General features: G+C 44.5%; 1 protein-coding gene across 3 annotated transcripts; it reads right to left on the reverse strand.

The window, feature by feature from the left end:
- Window positions 1-4832: 4832 nt before the first annotated feature.
- Window positions 4833-15058, reverse strand: LOC119318281 (protein TSS-like). 3 transcript variants are annotated; one of them, XM_037592807.1, is made up of 24 exons: window positions 14695-15030; window positions 14477-14538; window positions 13758-13850; window positions 13597-13669; window positions 13246-13506; window positions 13037-13101; window positions 12607-12738; window positions 12483-12524; window positions 11753-12286; window positions 11504-11664; window positions 10818-11316; window positions 10389-10451; window positions 10202-10303; window positions 9758-10078; window positions 9576-9668; window positions 9389-9490; window positions 9186-9290; window positions 8666-8799; window positions 8358-8541; window positions 8116-8247; window positions 7884-7996; window positions 7494-7575; window positions 5435-7411; window positions 4833-5336 (listed from the first exon to the last, which is right to left on the reverse strand). In XM_037592807.1, exons 1-23 carry the CDS (start codon window positions 14759-14761, stop codon window positions 5462-5464), a joined length of 5370 nt encoding a protein of 1789 aa, XP_037448704.1. In that variant the 5' UTR covers window positions 14762-15030; the 3' UTR covers window positions 4833-5336; window positions 5435-5461. The 3 variants fall into 3 exon arrangements, with proteins under 3 accessions (XP_037448704.1, XP_037448703.1, XP_037448705.1); XM_037592806.1 differs by having other exon boundaries at window positions 4833-7411; XM_037592808.1 differs by lacking the exon at window positions 4833-5336 and having other exon boundaries at window positions 7270-7411; window positions 7494-7567; window positions 14695-15058.
- Between the last annotated feature and the right edge of the window lie 4091 nt (window positions 15059-19149).

The following is a 19149-nucleotide window of genomic DNA, read 5'->3' on the forward strand; positions in this document are numbered from 1 at the left end:
TAAGCTCACAAAAGGTTTATGCCCGAAAGTTACGACAATTATGTCAAAGTTTTGGTGGGCTGGATCACTAGATAAGAGAGGAATGCATTGGCAGTCATGGGAAAAGATGGTGGTCTCAAAATCAAAGGGAGGTCTCAGTTTTCGTGACTTGCAAGTGTTCAACGATGCTATGTTAGCGAAACAGGACTGGCGCCTGTTGGACAAGCCTGAGAGCTTATGTGCACGTGTACTTAGGGGAAGATACTACCCGGATGGGGATTTTTTGAATGCTGGTTGTCCCAAAAGTGCCTCGGTGACTTGGAAGGCGATCACCATAGGAAGAGAGACATTGCAGAGAGGTCTAATCCGAAGGATTTGGAATGGCAGACATCTGAAGTCTGGCATGATAACTGGATCCGCAGTTCACCAACTCTGAGGCCGGTATGCAATATTGGTAATGAACCGATACACCTAGTGGCAGATCTGTTGGAGGAAACGGGCGGCTGGAATGAGGAGCTGGTCCGGAGAACTTTCATTGCTCTAGATGCAGCAGCTATACTGAATATGCATGCCTAGGTCGAGAGTGGCCATGTAGGATTTCTGTGCATGGGGATATGAGAGAACTGGAGTGTTTACGGTGAGGACTACCTAGCAGATGGTCATAGAAGACCGCGAGAATTTGTTGAACCAGATTGGTAGCTGCACATATGACCAGGAGAGCTAGAGAGCATTATGGCGATTGCGGGTTCAACCAAATTCGTGTGTTCTGGTGGCGAGTGCCTAAAGGATTTCTGCCATCAAGGGGAGAGCTACAGAGATGTCATATTGAGGATAATGCAGCCTGCCAGTTGTGTGGGCATGATGAGGAGTCTCTCTCTCATACACTCATTCAGTGTGAGCACGCCAAACTATTTTGGAGAGAAGCCACAAAGTCCTGCAACCTGGTCGCGAGATTTATTTGGGACATCAAATTTGCATGCTATATATGGATGATTTGTACATTGAATTTGGGACATTGTTGTACTATACTTATTTGCATGTTATGTATAGATGATTTGTGCTATTTTCTTTTTGAACTTTGATGAATATCAGCCGGTTTGCATGAATTTTGTTCACTAAGTCGAAACCCGGCTTGAAATGTATGCGGGCAGCGTTGGATGGTCGGCTCCGGCATCCGTGTCCGCGGACTGGTCACCCCTATCCACCAACGATACTAGAGCAAATTTGTGGGTCGGCGTTGGAGATGCCATTGTTGATTCACCAGATATACCTTGTAATTGGCATGATCAAGTTTATGGTAGTTCACTAGTTAGACTTAACTATATAAAAGCACTCATATTGTTGTACACAATCTACTAGGCTAATTGCGTCCATGCTACGGGTTCGTTATACGTCTAAGAATGCATGTCATATGGTTGTGTGTTTCATATCTCATGGTCTTGTTGGATGTAACGAGAAAGAATTGATATGGTTGCGTTTTGCCTTGCTGGACGAAATATCATGGTATTGTGATAAGAATGGATTTATTATGCTTTGTTTTGGTCTAGCTAATTTGCTATGGCCATCGAGCCGATGATTTAGTTAATGCTTATGGCCTTTCTGATTCTATGTTGTTATTTCTGTTCCAAAACTGACAAGTAAGATGAATTCATACCTGGGACTAGGAGGGATGATATAGTGCTTGTGATATGTCTGATTCTTTGTCATAATCTTTTCCTTGCCTTGTGCCGTCTTCAGAGACCTGACCCGATTATTTGAATATTACAGGAAAAAGAGGAACCTGGAAGTTGTAGATGGTACATTCCGAGAGATCTTGATTGATATGCTCAAGGTCCATGTGGGGACTCTACGGTCGTGAAGCTGAAGTGCATCTCATACCATACTTCGAGGGATGATGCATCTGTTTTAGCATGTGACGTTGATAAGTGCACATGTAGAATTCTGATCTGTAGTTAGTTTGGCTCATATTTATTGTCTCTGAAAGTTTCAACTTGTGGCTTTTGTTTCTTTGCTCGCCAAACTGTGGCATTCAACTCATGAGCTAGTGTGATTGTTTTCTGTTGTAAAGATGTGTGTGGGCATTAATTGAGATGCCGGGTGATTTTGTTGAGTAGATAAAACAGAATGAATGGTTGAGATGCATGGTTCCCTCGCACGATCTGAGCTTGCGACCCTCCGCCACCTTGCTCTATCTCCCCCGGGCATTGCCTTCCGATGCTCTTCTATTCCCCTCTCCTCTACCATCAAATGACCATTACAAAGAGTAGATCTCCCATGTGGAAGGAAGGGGATCATGTGTGCTCGGGAAATTCCCCTATCGGGATTTAATATCCTGGGCTTTCTCCCCCTAGTCACAAGCCTAAATAGACGAGGGGTCACGGCGGCTTAATCAGTTAACGATCGCTATCATATCTCTCCCATGTACCAATTAGCATCTTGATTAGGAGTGACTGGGTTCCTCAGATTAGCCGCTAAGGAAAACACACTTTGGGAATCATAGGTGGGTGTGTCTAGTGGGGGGGGGGGCATTGGCCCCCTCTCTTTTCATGAATAACATTGAAGGAGAGCTGGAGCAGAGATGGATTGGCAGGTTGACTAGCGGGGATCGGAATTGCAACATTTTCATGGTGGATCGTTGCAGGTGATGCTACATGTCATGTTTGCGGCTGCGGTGTGCACCATTACCGTGGAAAATCTTCTAGAGCACATTATTGTGCATTGCCGCAAGCTGCCTCCAGGGACGTACGATTCATATAAGGCGCCAGGGGTCCTCATGTTCTTCGTAAGCGCCCCCGTCACCATCTTCACCACTGGCCCAGCCACTACTCATGCTCACGGGTGATCGACGAGACATATAAACACTACTATTACTAACTAATGTATATGTGTGTATTGGTTTGGCAAACATGACTAGCTGTATTGATATACTATTTGACACAATATTATTATTATTTAGTATTATTAGCAACTATTGTTTTATCATTAATTAATATAAATTATTGTATTAATAACTAGGAATTTTATAAATCTCTATCTCTACCTAATTTATTTGTTTCATAATATTATAAAGAACTGAATCTGTGAGTCACCTGCTGTATGGTTTCTATCTCTTAAATTCTCCATGAGAATGTTAGCTCTCCCAATAGAAAAACCAGAGCATCGCTACCTATGCTAGTATCTTTGACTATTTTGAATGAAAGGAACGCCCGGGTGTTTCGTCACAAGAGTGCTCCACCGTCAACTTTGTTCAACACTATCATTTGTGAGGCAAACCTTTAGGTCACCGCCGGTGCAAAGAAACCAGGGTCAATTATTTTGGAGATTAATTCCCATATTGTGTAAGGGTTCTTATGTAACAAACTCTATTCTCCGCTCAATTAATGGATGAGGCAAAACGTTTGCCTCCATTTAAAAGAAAATGGGAATGCTAGCCTGTTACATCGGGGCTTTGGTAGGGCTTTTTTGTCCACCTGTAATTGGCTAGCTCGTTGATGTTGTGCGCGTTTTTTTCTTTTTGCGGGAAACCTTCCTACCTATTCATCTTCAATCATAGCAGTACAATGAACATAACCACCTAGCGATGACTATAAACATTGAAGCGAGTCGAAGGCGCGCCACCATCATTACTCCTCCCTCGCCGGAGTCGGCCAAAATTTATTACAGTAGACAGTTGGGAAGTCGTTGTGTTCAGACCCCATAGGACCAGCAAACCAGAACAGCAACCGCCGCTGATAAAGTGTAGCGTTGATTGAAAAAACCCAAACTGAAGACACACATAGATGAAGAGTTGATGTTGTGCACTTGTCTTCTATAGCTTCAAGCCAACTAGATAAGGGACGCGGCAAGCCGCGCGTTGACCGCCGAACGGTCGGCCAACAAATATGATAGAGTTGGGAGCACATTTGATGTTGGGAATTTTGGTGGACATATAATTATAAATCATGTTGATGACCGCTCAACAAAAAATAAAGTTTGTACATAAAATGCATTCACACACACGTAATAGCAGTGTTGTGAACCACACTATTTACCTAAGATAATTATCTCTGATCAAGATAGAAAACACACACCATATAAGTTTGCTAGGACGAGGGATTGCATAGTAGAGTATCAGTACACACCATATATTTACATAATTAAGTCTAGTATAGGAGGAGGTGCTGCATAGTAGGGCATCGATTGCATCTCATCAGAAAGCAAATGCACGGAGGTTACATATACTAAGATGGTTAACTGAAAGTACCAAACGATCATTCAGATAGTCATGATGATGAGGTGGTAATGTAGAATCGGTGATCATCGTGGGACCTCCGCAGAGCATTTGTCCTCACTGTCAAAAAGATCTCCTCATCTAGAGAGCTCCTCATATAAGGTACATGTTCAGGGCTTCCATAGCCCGTGGATGGCAACTCTTCATCATCAGGGAAACTTAGTTCTGGATCCTATGGATATGTGCCAGTGAACTGCAGATATTCAGTAGCAAGAACTGTGTTCTGGTCAAGATACTCGCAAATGTTCTGCACATTAAGAAGAGTTATGTCCAGCTCAGTAACTATATGCTGAAGCTGCATTGTCATTGAAGATTCAATATGTAGTGAATTATCCCACCCTAAGCTGGGAGCTTTTTGATGATATTATTCTTCTCACCATTGATATTTTTGATAGACCCAACGGCACTATCTTTTCCAGCAAGTCGCTGCAGCAGAGACCCATTGGCCTTCTTGATAGACTCAATGATCCTTTTCTCTCAGTCGTTGTACAAAAGATAATTGGTCTTTTTCATTGACACAATGCTGCTATCCTTTTGTTTTAGTTGCTGAAGCAGAGTGTCACTGGCATGTTTATTCTTCGAATAGAATTGAATTGAGTAATAATCACAAAATGGATCGGCGTCTCATGGATTCTTGTACAAGCAAAATTGTCCAAAAAGCAACAACCTGATTACAGGGACACTTGATACAAACTTCCTGCTCAGGGAAGTATCGATTTTCTTTACAACAGTCTAATTTATCAAAATTCAAAAGAAATAACTACGTACAAAGATGTCAAGTCGGCAGTGTGTCCAGTTCATCGACAAAGGAAATGAAAACGCCGAGCAAAATGTGGGGAACGATGGCGTGTTTACCACCTCTCTGATCTTCACAAGCTCCTTTGCAATGACAAAGCAAGCTGAAACAAGGTCACTATGATGACAGTTGGACACTCGGAAGACCTTTAAAGTTCCATGGCAATGCGAACCCTTGCAATACCATAGCACCGGTGCAGCCGTGCAGGGCGGCAGAAACAAATAGGTACTAGAAACCATGAAATAGATCAGAAAGCAACTAATTCTCTAACGAGAAAACCAGCATCTCCTCCTTTCAGCAAAAACAGCAGCGTGTCAGTTTGCATTAGCATACTTTTATAGCCCGTAAGGAGGGCTCATCTGTGTATGAATAAAACTTCCTGTAACTACCTGAGAGGCTGAGAAGACCACCTTTTCTCAGCTCGCAACCTGAACGGCCTCGACTTCTCCATCACTGTAATCAGCCCAGGACTTCGGCTTTTCAGTCACGCTTGAATCATCTGGAGCATCTTTTGGGGCTGAAGCATCATCTTGAGCATCAATCGGGGCCGTTGCATCAACTTCAGCACCTCCAGAAACTATAGTTTCATCAGGCTTCACTTCACTGTCCTCACATTCCACATGGTTGTTCTTCTCCTCCGTGTTCTTGCTCTCAGTCTCAGCTTCAACATCAATTCCACTAGATGTATCATTTCCTTCAGGACTAGTCTCACTAGTTTCAGACACTTGTGTGGAAGCAGTCTTGGGTGACTCGACAGTACTATCTGGAGATGATGGAAGCCCATCCTGTGATGCTTGAATACCAGCTGGCGATGCCAGAGGTTCATTAGGAGATGATGGATGGCCATCAGGACTTCGAGATTGACCTGGCACAAACTCCGCTGCATGAGGATTCATCACTTTAGGGGATGTGGCTGCCTCTGGAAGAACTTCACCACTCGGCAACACAGGCTTGTTACGAGGCACCCGGTGCCCTGATCTGTTGAACCCTCCGGCTAGACGTGGACCATAAGGGACCCTTGCGGTTGCAGACTGGTGAGGGTGCTTACGGAGAGGGATGGCCAGCATTGGGGGCACATTGGCTGGTGATGGCAATAGTCCTCCGTGTTCTCTGAAACCTGGTACGGCCATTGAACCAAAAGCTGGCACGGTGGCTGGACTGAATGGAGCAGCGGCAGCATTAAGTTTACTGGCTGTCTCTTTCGCACCTTCTACTGGTGAATCATTCTTTTCACTTCCAGATGGTGAAGATTTCTCATTTTCGGCCCCACTAGACAGCTGTTCTTGATTATCCTCTCCTGGACCTCTTTCATCATCATTGGAGGAAGAATCATTTGCCTCAGTCAAAGTTGCTGCTTCTTCATTTGGGACGTCCGCTAGTGCTGCTGGTGATTGGTTCTTCTCTGTAGATGTCTCTGCTGAATCTGAGGTCTTCTCAGCTTGATTTGATCCTACCAAACCATTGGCTTGTTCAGTATCAGAACTGGGAGATTTGTGCTCATCTGTTGCTTTTGATACTTGCAAATTATTATCCTTTGGTGACACTTGTATTGCCCCATTTTTCTCTTCAGAAGGGCGAACATTGCTTTCTTTGGGAGCCTTGGCACTTTCAATATTTACAGCTGGTTCAGTTGCATCCTTTTGCTCTGTATGCACACCATTCAACGCTTTGGCAAGAGTTCCTGGTGCAGCTATTGCCACTTCCTTGTATGACAGTGACTTCCTTACTGTTTGACTGACAATTGGTGCTGCAGATGGCATCACCTTGGCAGCTGCAGGGGTGGTGGCTAAGCTTGCTGCCATGGATTTAGGTTTGGGTGAATTCTCCCCACTGTTTGATGAGATAGTAGGATTACCTGCTTTGGAATTGAAGCTCGAACTCTTCGCCAATTTCTTTGCAAGAGGGCTGGAAGCAACAGAAGCTGCAGCCTCATTAGGTGAAACTCGAGGGGAAGAGTTGGATGGAACTCTGCCTTTGTATCTTCCATTCTCACTATTATTGATGGCATTTGTACTGATCTTTGACAGGTTTGGCCTCCTCACACTTGCACCAGTTTTGCGATTCCCCGTGGTACGTCCCTTTGGAACAGCCTCTTGCCACCCCTCCTCAGATATGTTCTCTTCAGTATAGTCATCTTGAGGCATGTGGACCACAGTGTTACCTGGTTTTTCCTCTTCCAGTTTCACTTTCACATGCTCAACAATGGTTCCATTGTCTTTGACTTGAGAATTTTTCTTCTCAGTTAATTTCTCTTTGACTTCAGAGTTTTCCTTCTCAGTTGATGAACGGTCACTGTTAGGTGGAGGGCTCCTTTGATCTTCATCATCGGCTAATTCAGATGGGTTTTGCCCGATACGACCTTTTATCTACGATACATAATGTAAATGCATGAGGATGACCACTAGAGAGATAAGACAACATATAGAAAGGTCCTGATGATGAACTTACCTTAGCACGGGCTTGTTTCTTTTGCATTTCCTTAGCCTTGAGCTCATCATCTGGATTGATATAATCTAGAAGATCTGATACACTGACAAAAGGACAATATAAGATCCATACTGAAGAAGCAGACAGTATTCAAAATTGATTATTCAGTAAATACAGCCATGCATTTAGATTTTTCAGTAGACTCTCTTCCTTTTGCACTGTCTCCAACCGAACAGCTATAAAGATAAAAGTTTCCACTTTGGATCAGGTCATCACTTCTATTAAACTTTATTGAGAATCCATGTTGGCACTCACAATATTGATGTTCACTAGCAAACCGACTCAAAAAAAAAATCTTTGCCATCTCTTCAATGAAAATATTTAGCTATCACAAGCTATTATGTCGTCTACCTCAGATGGCCTCTGCTTGCTATTGAAGCATCAGGCTTTGGAGTACCGTTGCGTGCTGCTTCCTGCTGCTCTAGTGCCTTGGACTCAAAGTATTCCAGCCAGGCAGCAGCATCCTGTGGAAAATATGGGTCATCAGATTTCCTTGTTGCTATGAGAAAGGCAGATTATTGGGGGAAAAAACTGAAGACTAAGTGGAAGAATTCACCATCAGAAGCATTTTATTTCTGATTACCTGTGTCCGAAGATCTTCTGATCCGAGCTTTGATTGAAGTATTCGTAGAGTGGTTTTTTCATGTTGGACACTCAACGAGTATGCTTCCATTAAAGACAAAGCAATAGCAATAGCATGATAACTAGCAGCCGTCTGTCAATAAAGATGAGCTTTCAGTGTAGCCTTGTAAGTGGGCACTAGTGTATGTGCCAGAGCGCAACATACAGTCACACTGAAACACAAGGGGAGGTTGAGTTGCATACCTGTATGTGATCAACACCAAGCAGCCGTTGGTTACATTTTAGCGCCTCATGCAGGTAACGGAGTGCTACATGGACATTACCCAACCCTTCTTCCATCATAGCAACGTTGATGTAAGTTGCAGCAGTATTAGGGTGAGACGGGCCACATGTCAGGTGCAAAAGATATAGGGCACGATTCACATACCTGAAATATACAAATCAGAACATAAGGTTGTTGACACAGGAAGAAGAATACACAAATTATAGGTAACTGAGACAAAAACAAACTACTAAGCATGCAATTTCAATAAATTACAGCATGCACTTACTTTAGTGCTAATTCTGTATGTTGCAGGCGATAGTAGAAAACAGCAAGATCTCCATAGCTTTTCATAGTATCTGGGTGATCAAGTCCAAGTTCCCTCTCGTTAATATCTAAAGCCTTCTGTTGATAGATAGTTGCCTGGTCCAAAGAGCAACAAGAATTATAAAGCCAGCTCCACAACACAGCGCAACAGGGGATACTAACAGATAGTTATATGCATTAAAAAGCTAAACGTGTGACAAGTGCATGACAGCTCCAGGTCACTCAGATGAGCAATATTATTGCATTTGTTACACTAAAGCAGCTTATGATCTACAGATCCCACATGATCATCACATTTCAGTGTTGCCAAAATGATTCTGCATTTGTTCCAATTATAATACCCCCAAAAAAATTAGAATCCTAGTGTGATTCCTTGAATTAACAATGTTTGTACATAAGCTAATGCTCATGTAAATTAGGCTAGGCAGTGTTACTGAATACTGTGAAAGAGAACTAGCAGCAAGGTCCCAAAATTTTGGTACCTGGTTGAAGTCCCCAGTATGATAAAGCACTACTGCCAAGAGGCTGTATGCTCCTGCGGTCATTCTATGATACGGACCACAAACAGCAACCAGTTTTGCAAGAGCCTGCACCATCATATACAGTCATGTCCAGATTGTATGAAGTAGTTAGCGTAGTGTTTAAGAAATCATAACGTATGGATGTAATAGTATGATCAGGATACCTTTGTGCCGTAGTTAACAGCATCCTCAAGTTTTCCTTTGTCCAGGAAAGTCTTGGATGACTCCAACAGGGTGCGACCATCTGCTGATGAGCATGCAACATGCTGCAGATAATAGATCATGGTTAATAACCATTAATTATTTATGCATTTCTCAGGCATTTGCAGTTTTCATAAGTTTAAAATTTACCTTGTAGATGGGAACAATACTGATGATATCAGACTTTCTGAATGCATGTGGTGTATCCATGTCGTAGTCTTTAGTAACTAGCTCAAGTCCTACCTATTGGAATCATGGTTCCAGGAGTGAACAGGAATAATCAGAATCGTTGAACCTAAAAATAACAAGTTATGTGACATCTAAACTATTACCTTATGGCAGAGGCCACGAAGAATGGCATACTTTCTTAGATCAAGGCTATATTCGTCTTTCCATGCCAAGCCGAATCTCTTCATCAAAAAGACCTCCAACCACTTCTGCCTGAGATTATGATCCTCTCCGCACTTGACATCATTATTTTCTTCTGGAAATGGTCCCAGCAATATATTTAAACATGATGCAACTGATTGAGCCATGTCATTTATATCATCGACAGCTGCAATAACTGCACGAACTATGTGCTTAAATGCTCGAACTACCATCTCGTGTATACACAGTGACTTTATATGCGGGAGCTTATCAGAAAGCTCAACCTGAAACACAGCAAAATAAAAGAGTGCTTCAGTTGTGATTTTTATAAGATGTTTTATGTTCTTTTATTTATTCAGATAGATGAAGATATGTTCTTGAACTTGACCGAACTACATAGTATGTACCACTTGTCCCAGTGAGCGCATCTGGAGGCCTCTGGTGTGCATGAAATCTGTCAATGTCCTTCCATCAACAGGAGAAAGCTCAAGTGAGCCAAAGTCTGCTACCTGATAACAGGATAAGGATGACAGTCAAAATAATGTGCCACCCGTAATACGTTATTGTAGCTGCTACATGAGTACAGTATATTACCAATTTTGGCAGGGCAGTATCATCATAATATTTGTATGCCATCTCAATCAATTCATCGGGGGACTGCACAAAAACATCTGATCGTAAAGCATACTATAACGTTAAAGAATGGGAAGAGCGTGTTGAGAGACATAAAAGCCACCGACATAGAGTACCATATCAGTATGTTTCCTGTAGCAACAGAACAATCAACAAATGGGCAAATTCTTCACTAACTGATGAGGGGCTAGGGAGAAACATAATTTATGAACAAACTAACTACAATGATAGTTGAGTCACAGCAAGGTCACCCGTGGACTAATGTAAAATTTCGTTTGGACATCTACTTGGTGTGATGTTGTTTGGAGAAGTGGGATCTAGTACAAAATTAGTTCATTTTGCCTGAAAATATTTAAGGAAACTCCAATGCCAACATGATGAGGGAAAAACCTTAGCATGAAGTCCAGTCTCAGATTCTTTTAGTCTTTGGAAAGCAGCTTCTGTTAGCGCTTTCTGCAGAATAGCCTCTTTATCCTCCTTTGTGCTGGCAGTGTTGTCTGAATGTGCATCGTTTGTATTTGGCGAAGTACTATCTTTTGTGGACGCACTCTTTCCACTCTTGTCATCTGACTTCTTCTTGATCTCCTTAAGCTGACCAAATTGTTTTCCCAGGCCTTTTACTGTAGGAACATCCTTAGACTCGTCGCTTTTCTTACCATCGGCCTTCTCAGAAGTTTGATTCTGTAGATGCTGTACCCAGCAAGCACCAAGCTCCCATCTGATTGGTCTTGTTTCTCTTGGAGCCTCACCTTCAAGATTCTGCATGCTATCTGTAATTATTTTCCGGACAAAATTTGTGGTAGCCTCGTTCTCTTCAGGATCAGAACTGTGCAACCGCTGAACTGCTCCAGGTGACTGAACACATGACTTCTGAAGCAGCATCCTTAAGCTGACAAAGGGAAAAGCGGTCATTGCTGGTTTTATCTAACCAATACAGTGGCAGAAAAATAAAATAAAAAAGGACCAAGTGCATGGGAGCTGAAGTAAATGACTTGGAATTGGTATTGGGCGAACTCATGTTGTTAAATAAACACAAGAAAATAACCGTACACCATGTAAATGTTCCCAGTACTAACCTGTTGACGTTGAGAGCATTGCTACCTCCCTCCGGCTGGTCTTCAATGTGAATGTCCTGCTGCGCTGGAACAACGGTTGTCAGTTGAGCATCCAACGGAACTTGGACAACAGCTGTATACCCACAATGCTTCACAACAACCACACCAAGAGTAGCAGTATCCTGTAGACCAGTTGAAATACTTCTTTAGTTAACAGAAAAAATAAATATAAGCATCCTGTAATCGTCTGTATCGAAGAAAAGATCTTACATGTACTGTTGCACTCTCATCAGCAGTGATTCCCTTCAGCAGGTTCCTCTTAGCAAGCTCATCAAAAGATGCTCCTGGAGCCTGACTTCCATCTAACTTAACATCTGACTTAGAACTTGCATCTGCTTTGTCTTTTGTTACCGTTATTTTCATATCCCCAATTTGTTGTGTGTGCGGAACTGAACTTGCTGTGCCATTTGTTTTTTCATGTGAACTCTTGTCATCGGGGATCAAATTCTGGATAGCTGCAATAGCTTTAAGGACACCAACATCTACAAACAAGCTATGGAGTAGGAATGCCTTCCTGTCTCGGACTTGCCTTTCCTCAGCTGTTTTACAAGGCATTGCAGCAAGGATGGCAAATTCTTTCACCCACGGTCTATGGTCATGCTTCCCATCTCTTCCCAGGCCACCCCCATTGCCACCCCAAGTTTCATCTTCTGTTGGAAGGGGTGGGAACACTGATGGTGAATCCGCAACAACAGGGGGAACGACCCAAGTGTTTGACCGGAATCCGTAAGGAAGATTTCCAAACTGGAAAGAAATGAGAATTAAAGAGCAAACTTCAAACTTCCAAATTGCAGTTGTGAATTCTATTTTAGATGCAAACTAGCATACGCCCCCACTTGCCCAAAAATATTGGTTCAAATTCTGAAAGTGTAACATGTTGAAGCACATCTGATTAATTATTATTATTTTTGGTTAGAAACCAAGCATTAGCGAATCTCACCTTGTTGTGCTCAACAAAAGCCTTCATAAGAGCCTTGTAAGCCTGCAGATTTGGAACACATTTTCCATATTAATGATCAACCATTGATAAGAAATAAAGTAAACAAGCTCAATATTTTACTTACTGCCTCAAATCCACGGTTCGTCTGCTGCAACAACCCAACAAGGGAGTGGTTAATGAGTGCTCGCTTCCCTGACGGATAGAATCCAGCTCGGGATGCCACGATCGTCACTGGCTTCCCGTTACAAACCCTCACCTGAGTACCGGCACCAAACTCAAGCGAAGTCAGCGAACGTTTTTTTTTTCAAGAACATACAAGGCAGCGAACTATAACTGCAACTGATACTATACAGCTACGCTGAAAACCTTGGCACCATTAGACATTACAGTGATACTGACAACACTGAATTACTCATGGCTACAATTTTCATATGACGAGCTAAATCTACTGGTACATTCAACACAGTTGACATAAGAGTAGACAGTAGCTACTATTAGTTGTCACTGTTGTATATTATCATCGAATCAGTAACAATATTCAGTAGGAACCTCACATCGATCTGGAAGAAGTCCTCCTCTCTCTTGTCATCGACGAACGGGCGCGTCGACCTTCTGATGTCTGCAATGGATCACAATCACACTAATGGAAAACCCTAACAGAATTTTGTTCTCCAAATACAACTCGAACCTACTACTCATTCCTGTACGAAATGTGCTAGAAAAATACAGAGAGAAGAAGAAAATGACTAGCACTGGCACTTACACTGGATCGGCGGCGAGAGGTGGGAGAAGGAGAAGAAGTCGTAGAACTCCCCCAGCTTCGGCGGCGGGTACATGGGCTCCTCGCCGCCGCCGCCACCGGCGACCACGGCGCCGGGCGAGCCTGGCTTGGCGGCCTCGGCGGCCGCATCGGTGGCGGGCGCGGGCTTCTGCTCGGGCTTATTGACCCCGAACGCGGTGGTGCAGGCGACGACGTCGAGCAGCCGGCGGACGTGCGCGACGGCGAGCTCCTCCGTGTACTCCTCTGCGGCGCCATTGCGAGACGGAGCGTGTCAGCGCGCAGTTTTTGCGATTTGGCCCTCGACGTACGCGCTATTCGCGGGTTCGTCCTTACCTTCGACGATGCTGAGGTGGCAGGGCTTGAGGGCGGCGATTTCCACCGTGTCCTTGAGCTGGGGCCCACGGACCTGCATTTGTGCCCACGTAACAAGTACAGCCTGTCAGCTGGCTCGAACTCTGAAGCAGTTTTCAGCCGCTCGGGTCTGTGACGTATACCTCGTGGCAGAGGGAGAAGCTGGTGATGTGGCAGGTGTCCACGTGGACGGCCAGGAGCTTCCGCACGTCGAGGATCCTGTCCGTCGATATGCCCTGAAAGTGCAAGAAGGCGCATATGCATTGGTTGCTCATTTCTCTTACTAGCTTATTATTACTCCGATGGTGATTTTGTTTAAACCGAGGCAAAAAGTTTGTTTCATCAATTCATCCATTAAGCAGAAGAGGTTTTTTTTGCGGGAATAAGCAAAAAGAGAGTTGCTCGGTTAATTTTAGTAAACTGGGTCAAAACTAAGCAAAAATGTTTCGGAAGTCACTTGGACCTCTAATTAACCTGCTCCAATTGTACGGTGTTCCACCTGGCATGCATGGCACGGATGTTGTTTTGTGGACCATTTTGTTTTGAAATTTGGGAGCTCCTTTTTACAGAGAGTTTGGCAGAGTTTGTGCCCCGAATTTAAATCTTTCCGTGGTTTTTTTTTTGTGTGAACGTGTAAATACGAGCGTGAATTCTAAGCACGTGATGAGATTGTTGTGCATAGCGGAAGAAGGACAAACGGTAGGAATGCACGGCCGCAGGCGCAAAAGGAAGATAAGAAAATGCCAAAGGCGTATATATCGCGTGGGCCGTAACTGATGGAGCTCTCCTCTCCCCACGTAAAACCTCGTGGAGGGAAGAAGATAAGCTTAGCCAGGCGGGGCGGGGCGGTCGGTCTTCTCACCTTGAGCGTGAGGTGGGTGTAGTCCGGCGCCTCCACGGTCACGTCCAGCACCGTCGGCAGAACTGCATCAGTTTACACGTACGTTCATTCACAAACAAAATCATTCAGAACCGATTGAAAATCGGCAAAAACTCATCATCTTCTGAACTTGCAATTCAGCAAAGATTTGAATTCTACAGAGTAGGAGAATCGAGTTTACAACTAGCGCACGCACGCACCTTTCTCTTCCTTCTTCTTCTTGTCGCCCTTGGCCTTGGGCTTGGCCTTCCCCGCCTTGGGCGCCATGCCGCCCGCCCGGCCCTCGCAACGCTAGCTTGCTGCTGCTGCTTCCACAAACCTCGACGGCTCGCTTGCAGTTTCTATCCCGAAATTCCCAACGGAATGAGAATCTGAACTTCTCAAGGTAGCTACCGTGCTCTTGGCATTTAGATGGTGAAGAGGAGAGGAGATAGCGAGCGGGCGAGCGAGCGAGCGAGAGAGGTGGGCTAGAGAGAGGATAAGGTGATATATAGCAGCGCCTAGATGCTGCTACGAGCTAGCTAGCTGAGCTGAACTGAACAGCTTCCACTGGCTCTGTGAACCTGAAGTTGAAGGCGCAGGCGGAGTGGGAAGAGGACAAGAGCGCAGCAAAGGGAGCGAGCGAGTGAATATGAATAGTGGATAGAATGTTGAGATTACTCCAGTCTGGGAATAAAAGAGGAATAGTGGATGCAAAATGTTGTGGTTACAGAGAGCAGGGGAGGCTGGGCACGAGTCTTCTGTCGGCCAAATGGTGAAGTTTTTATGAGTGTGTGCGTGCAGTTTCATGTGTCTGTGCAAGTGATTAGTGGCTAACATTAGAAACGAGCTGATATGGCGAAAAGAATGGTGTTTTTTTGTTAATTCTACTTTCTCATGTGCGATGACATGTATTTCGGATTCGCCGGTTCTTCTGGAGCAACTTTTGTTTATCTGAAAAAACTCATGGCGCATAATTATCCACTTGCAGGTTTTCCATTCACGGCGCCTGGAGGGGCTCTAGAACGCGGGTGAGAGTTCTTTTACCGCCATCCGTGTACGAACAACGTACGCCACGAAAATGTTGGATCCAAGAACTACTAGTGATGTCTTCTTCTTCTCCTTCTTTCGATTAAAAGAACTAGTGATGTCAAAATTGTATCAGGCTAAATACAAGGTGAGAGAGCACAGTAATAAATTCATCATAGATTCATCCGGGCGTTACTTGAACCGTACTGACAGAGGTTTCCAAACCTTCAATAACTGAAGTGCTAGTAAACTCCAGTCAGTAGAGAAGGTCTGGACGGTACGAAACCAATGGCGCAGAGCGTCCCCAGCTGCACCGCAGTGCAGTGTACGCGCGGGCGGGCGGGCGGGCGCGCTGGCCACGGGGGAGAGCGACGGGGCTCAGGGGATTTGGCGGCATCCCGAGAGGGAACCAGAACCAATGGCCAGAGGCCGCCCCCTCATCTCGTCACCCCGGAGCCAATCCCCATCTCACCCAATCTCCGAGCCTCCACGCCTCCGTGTCCTATCTGCAGCGCGGCCACCAGCTCTCCGGCTATCTCACTATCCCGCTCGACGCGACGCGTCCACCCATTTCTGACCGCGCCGGTCGGCCGGCCGGTACAGCCGTGGGGCGGGCGAGCGAGCCCCGTGTGCCGTCCCCTTGGGGCGGGGCCGTGGGGCTCCGGTTGGGTTTGGAGCTCACTGCGTTTCGGGCAAGCTGACGGTAGAGTTATTTTGGGTAGCAGGGGAAGCGGCGGGGCGTTCAACTGTACGAGACTTGTGAATTCTGTAAAAAGTGAAAGAGATTTGAATGAGTGAGCAGCAACCGAATTTCATTCACGTGTGGGGAATCTAGTGATTGCAACGGGGATTGCAATATGGGTAGCTCATGACTTCATGAGCTAGCCCCATTAGCTAAGTGGTTGTTTGTGTTACGAACCGACAGTTACGAAGGATTCATTAGCAAACCGTCATTAGGCACTGTCATTAGTTGCGTTGGAAACAGGAAAAGGAAGAATAATCACTAGTTGAAATATTCCCTTTTCCCTACCTTCTGCTTCACTCGGGTCAGTTTTTTTTCTATTTTTTGAGGAAAAAGATATAAAAGAGAAAAGAGGGTAATTATAAAAATGTTGAGGGGGTTAATATGGAATAGTAAAGGTATTGGTGATAAGGATAAAAAGAAATTTATCAAAGATCATATCAATGTAAACAGTCTTGACTTTGTGGGCATCCAAGAGACAATGGAAACTGAGTTTAATTCGGTAGAATTGTCTGAGTTGGGTGGACAGGAAAGTTTTGATTGGAATATTTCACCATCCAGAGGTAGGTCGGGAGGGATTCTGGTGGGTACTAATAATGCTACTATGGTTAAGGAAGAAGTGGAATTTGGAGAGTGTTTTGTTAGACTTATTAGCGAACCATCATTTCGACTGTCATTAGTCGGTTATTAGTGTTCAAGCGTCGTACCGACGCATATATCTGTAGAGGAGCCTATTCGATGCGACTCAAATTCCTGTATAAATATACGATTCTCAAATCAATGAAAGTTTCTGATCGTTCACGTGTGGGGAATCTAGTGATTGCAACAGGGGGATTGCAATACGGTAGCTCATGAGCTAGCTCAATTAGCTAAGTGGTTGTTTGGATACCGATAATTAGCCATGAGATTACTTAAAACTAAGGGCATCTCCAACACCGACACTCAAACCTAGTAACATCATCTCTTAAACACTTCCAAGCCAAGAGGTAGACAGCCACATCGAGGTCATCTGGTCCTAGAGAAGCATTTTTCTGGACACCTTCTAGTCCCAGGACACCGGAGCTCCGGTTTGTACCGAATATCCGAGGACAACAAATGACATGATACTAAAACAAGCATAACTTGGTCACGGAAACTTCAATTCCGATGATCATGGGATCATTTAGAAGCAATTGAAAATGTGACCGTCTAGGCCTCAGTCGACTGAGACTTCGCTCACTTGTTGAATGACGTCACCCACGTGTGATCGCCATGTTTGATCGCTGGTTCTGCCGTTGGTTTTCCGTTGTTCACTTGTTGGGCTAGTTTGTGGGCTCGGTTGCCTTCTGTCTTCTCTTTTTTGTGAGCTTGACTGATTTGGGCTGGCTTGTGTTGTTTTTTACTTTTTGTTTATTTTTTTGTTTTGGCAGAAGTATTTAAAGAAAACAGAAAAACGGAATGACAAGAAAAGAAAAACCCCAGGTTGGAAAAGGAAAATGCCCTCCCACGTGACCAATAAAGAAAGAGAAATGGTCATGTTATAGTATTACATGAAGGAAATATGCCCTAGAGGCAATAATAAAGTTATTATTTATTTCCTTATTTCATGATAAATGTTTATTATTCATGCTAGAATTGTATTAACTGGAAACATAATACATGTGTGAATACATAGACAAACATAAGTGTCACTAGTATGCCTCTACTTGACTAGCTCGTTAATCAAAGATGGTTAAGTTTCCTAACCATAGACATGAGGGGATCACATCATTAGGAGAATGATGTGATTGACTTGACCCATTCCGTTAGCTTAGCACTTGATCGTTTAGTATGTTGATATTGCTTTCTTCATGACTTATACATGTTCATATGGCTATGAGATTATGCAACTCCCGTTTACCGGAGGAACACTTTGTGTGCTACCAAACGTCACAACATAACTGGGTGATTATAAAGGTGCTCTACAGGTGTCTCCGAAGGTACTTGTTGGGTTGGCGTATTTCGAGATTAGGATTTGTCACTCCGATTGTCGGAGAGGTATCTCTAGGCCCTCTCGGTAATGCACATCACTATAAGCCTTGCAAGCAATGTGACTAATGAGTTAGTTACGGGATGATGCATTACGGAACGAGTAAAGAGACTTGCCGGTAACGAGATTGAACTAGGTATTGAGATACCGACGATCGAATCTCGGGCAAGTAACATACCGATGACAAAGGGAACAACGTATGTTGTTATGCGGTTTGACCGATAAAGATCTTCGTAGAATATGTAGGAGCCAATATGAACATCCAGGTTCCGCTATTGGTTATTGACCGGAGATGTGTCTCGGTCATGTCTACATAGTTCTCGAACCCGTAGGGTCCGCACGCTTAAAGTTTGATGACAGTTATATTATGAGTTTATGTGTTTTGATGTACCGAAGGTAGTTCGGAGTCCCGGATGTGATCACGGACATGACGAGGAGTCTCGAAATGGTCGAGACATGAAGATTGATATATTGGACGACTATATTCGGACACCGGAATGGTTCCGGGGGTTATCGGATATATACCAGAGTACCGGGGGGTTACCGGAACCCCCCGGGGGTTATCGGGCCTCATTGGCCCAAGTAGTGGAAGAGGAGAGGAAGAAAGAGGTGACGTGCGGCCCCCCTTGCCCCAATCCGAATTGGGAAAGGGAAGGGGTGGCGGGCCCCCTTCTCCTTCCTTCTCTCCACCTCCTCCTTCCCCCTTCTCCTAGTTGGAATAGGAAAGGGGGGCAAAACCTACTTCGAGTAGGATTGCCCCCCCTTGGGCGCACCTCCTCCCCTTGGCCGGCCCCCTCCTCCTCCCCCCCTTTATATACGGAGGAGGGGGGCACCCCATAGACACAACAATTGATCTCTTGGATCTTTTAGCCGTGTGCGATGCCCCCCTCCACCATA

Source organism: Triticum dicoccoides, chromosome 6A (genome assembly GCF_002162155.2).
Source record: "Triticum dicoccoides isolate Atlit2015 ecotype Zavitan chromosome 6A, WEW_v2.0, whole genome shotgun sequence".
In the NCBI taxonomy this organism is placed as follows: domain Eukaryota; kingdom Viridiplantae; phylum Streptophyta; class Magnoliopsida; order Poales; family Poaceae; genus Triticum; species Triticum dicoccoides.

Bases quoted from the DNA above. Each gene is read 5' to 3' on its own strand.
- LOC119318281 (XM_037592807.1), bottom strand. From the start codon at position 14,761: ATGGCGCCCAAGGCGGGGAAGGCCAAGCCCAAGGCCAAGGGCGACAAG. The intron at 13,670-13,757 runs GTATACGTCACA...GCACAAATGCAG, and splicing joins GCTTCTCCCTCTGCCACGAG to GTCCGTGGGCCCCAGCTCAA. The intron at 12,525-12,606 runs GTAAGTAAAATA...CCAAATCTGCAG, and splicing joins CGAACCGTGGATTTGAGGCA to GCTTACAAGGCTCTTATGAA.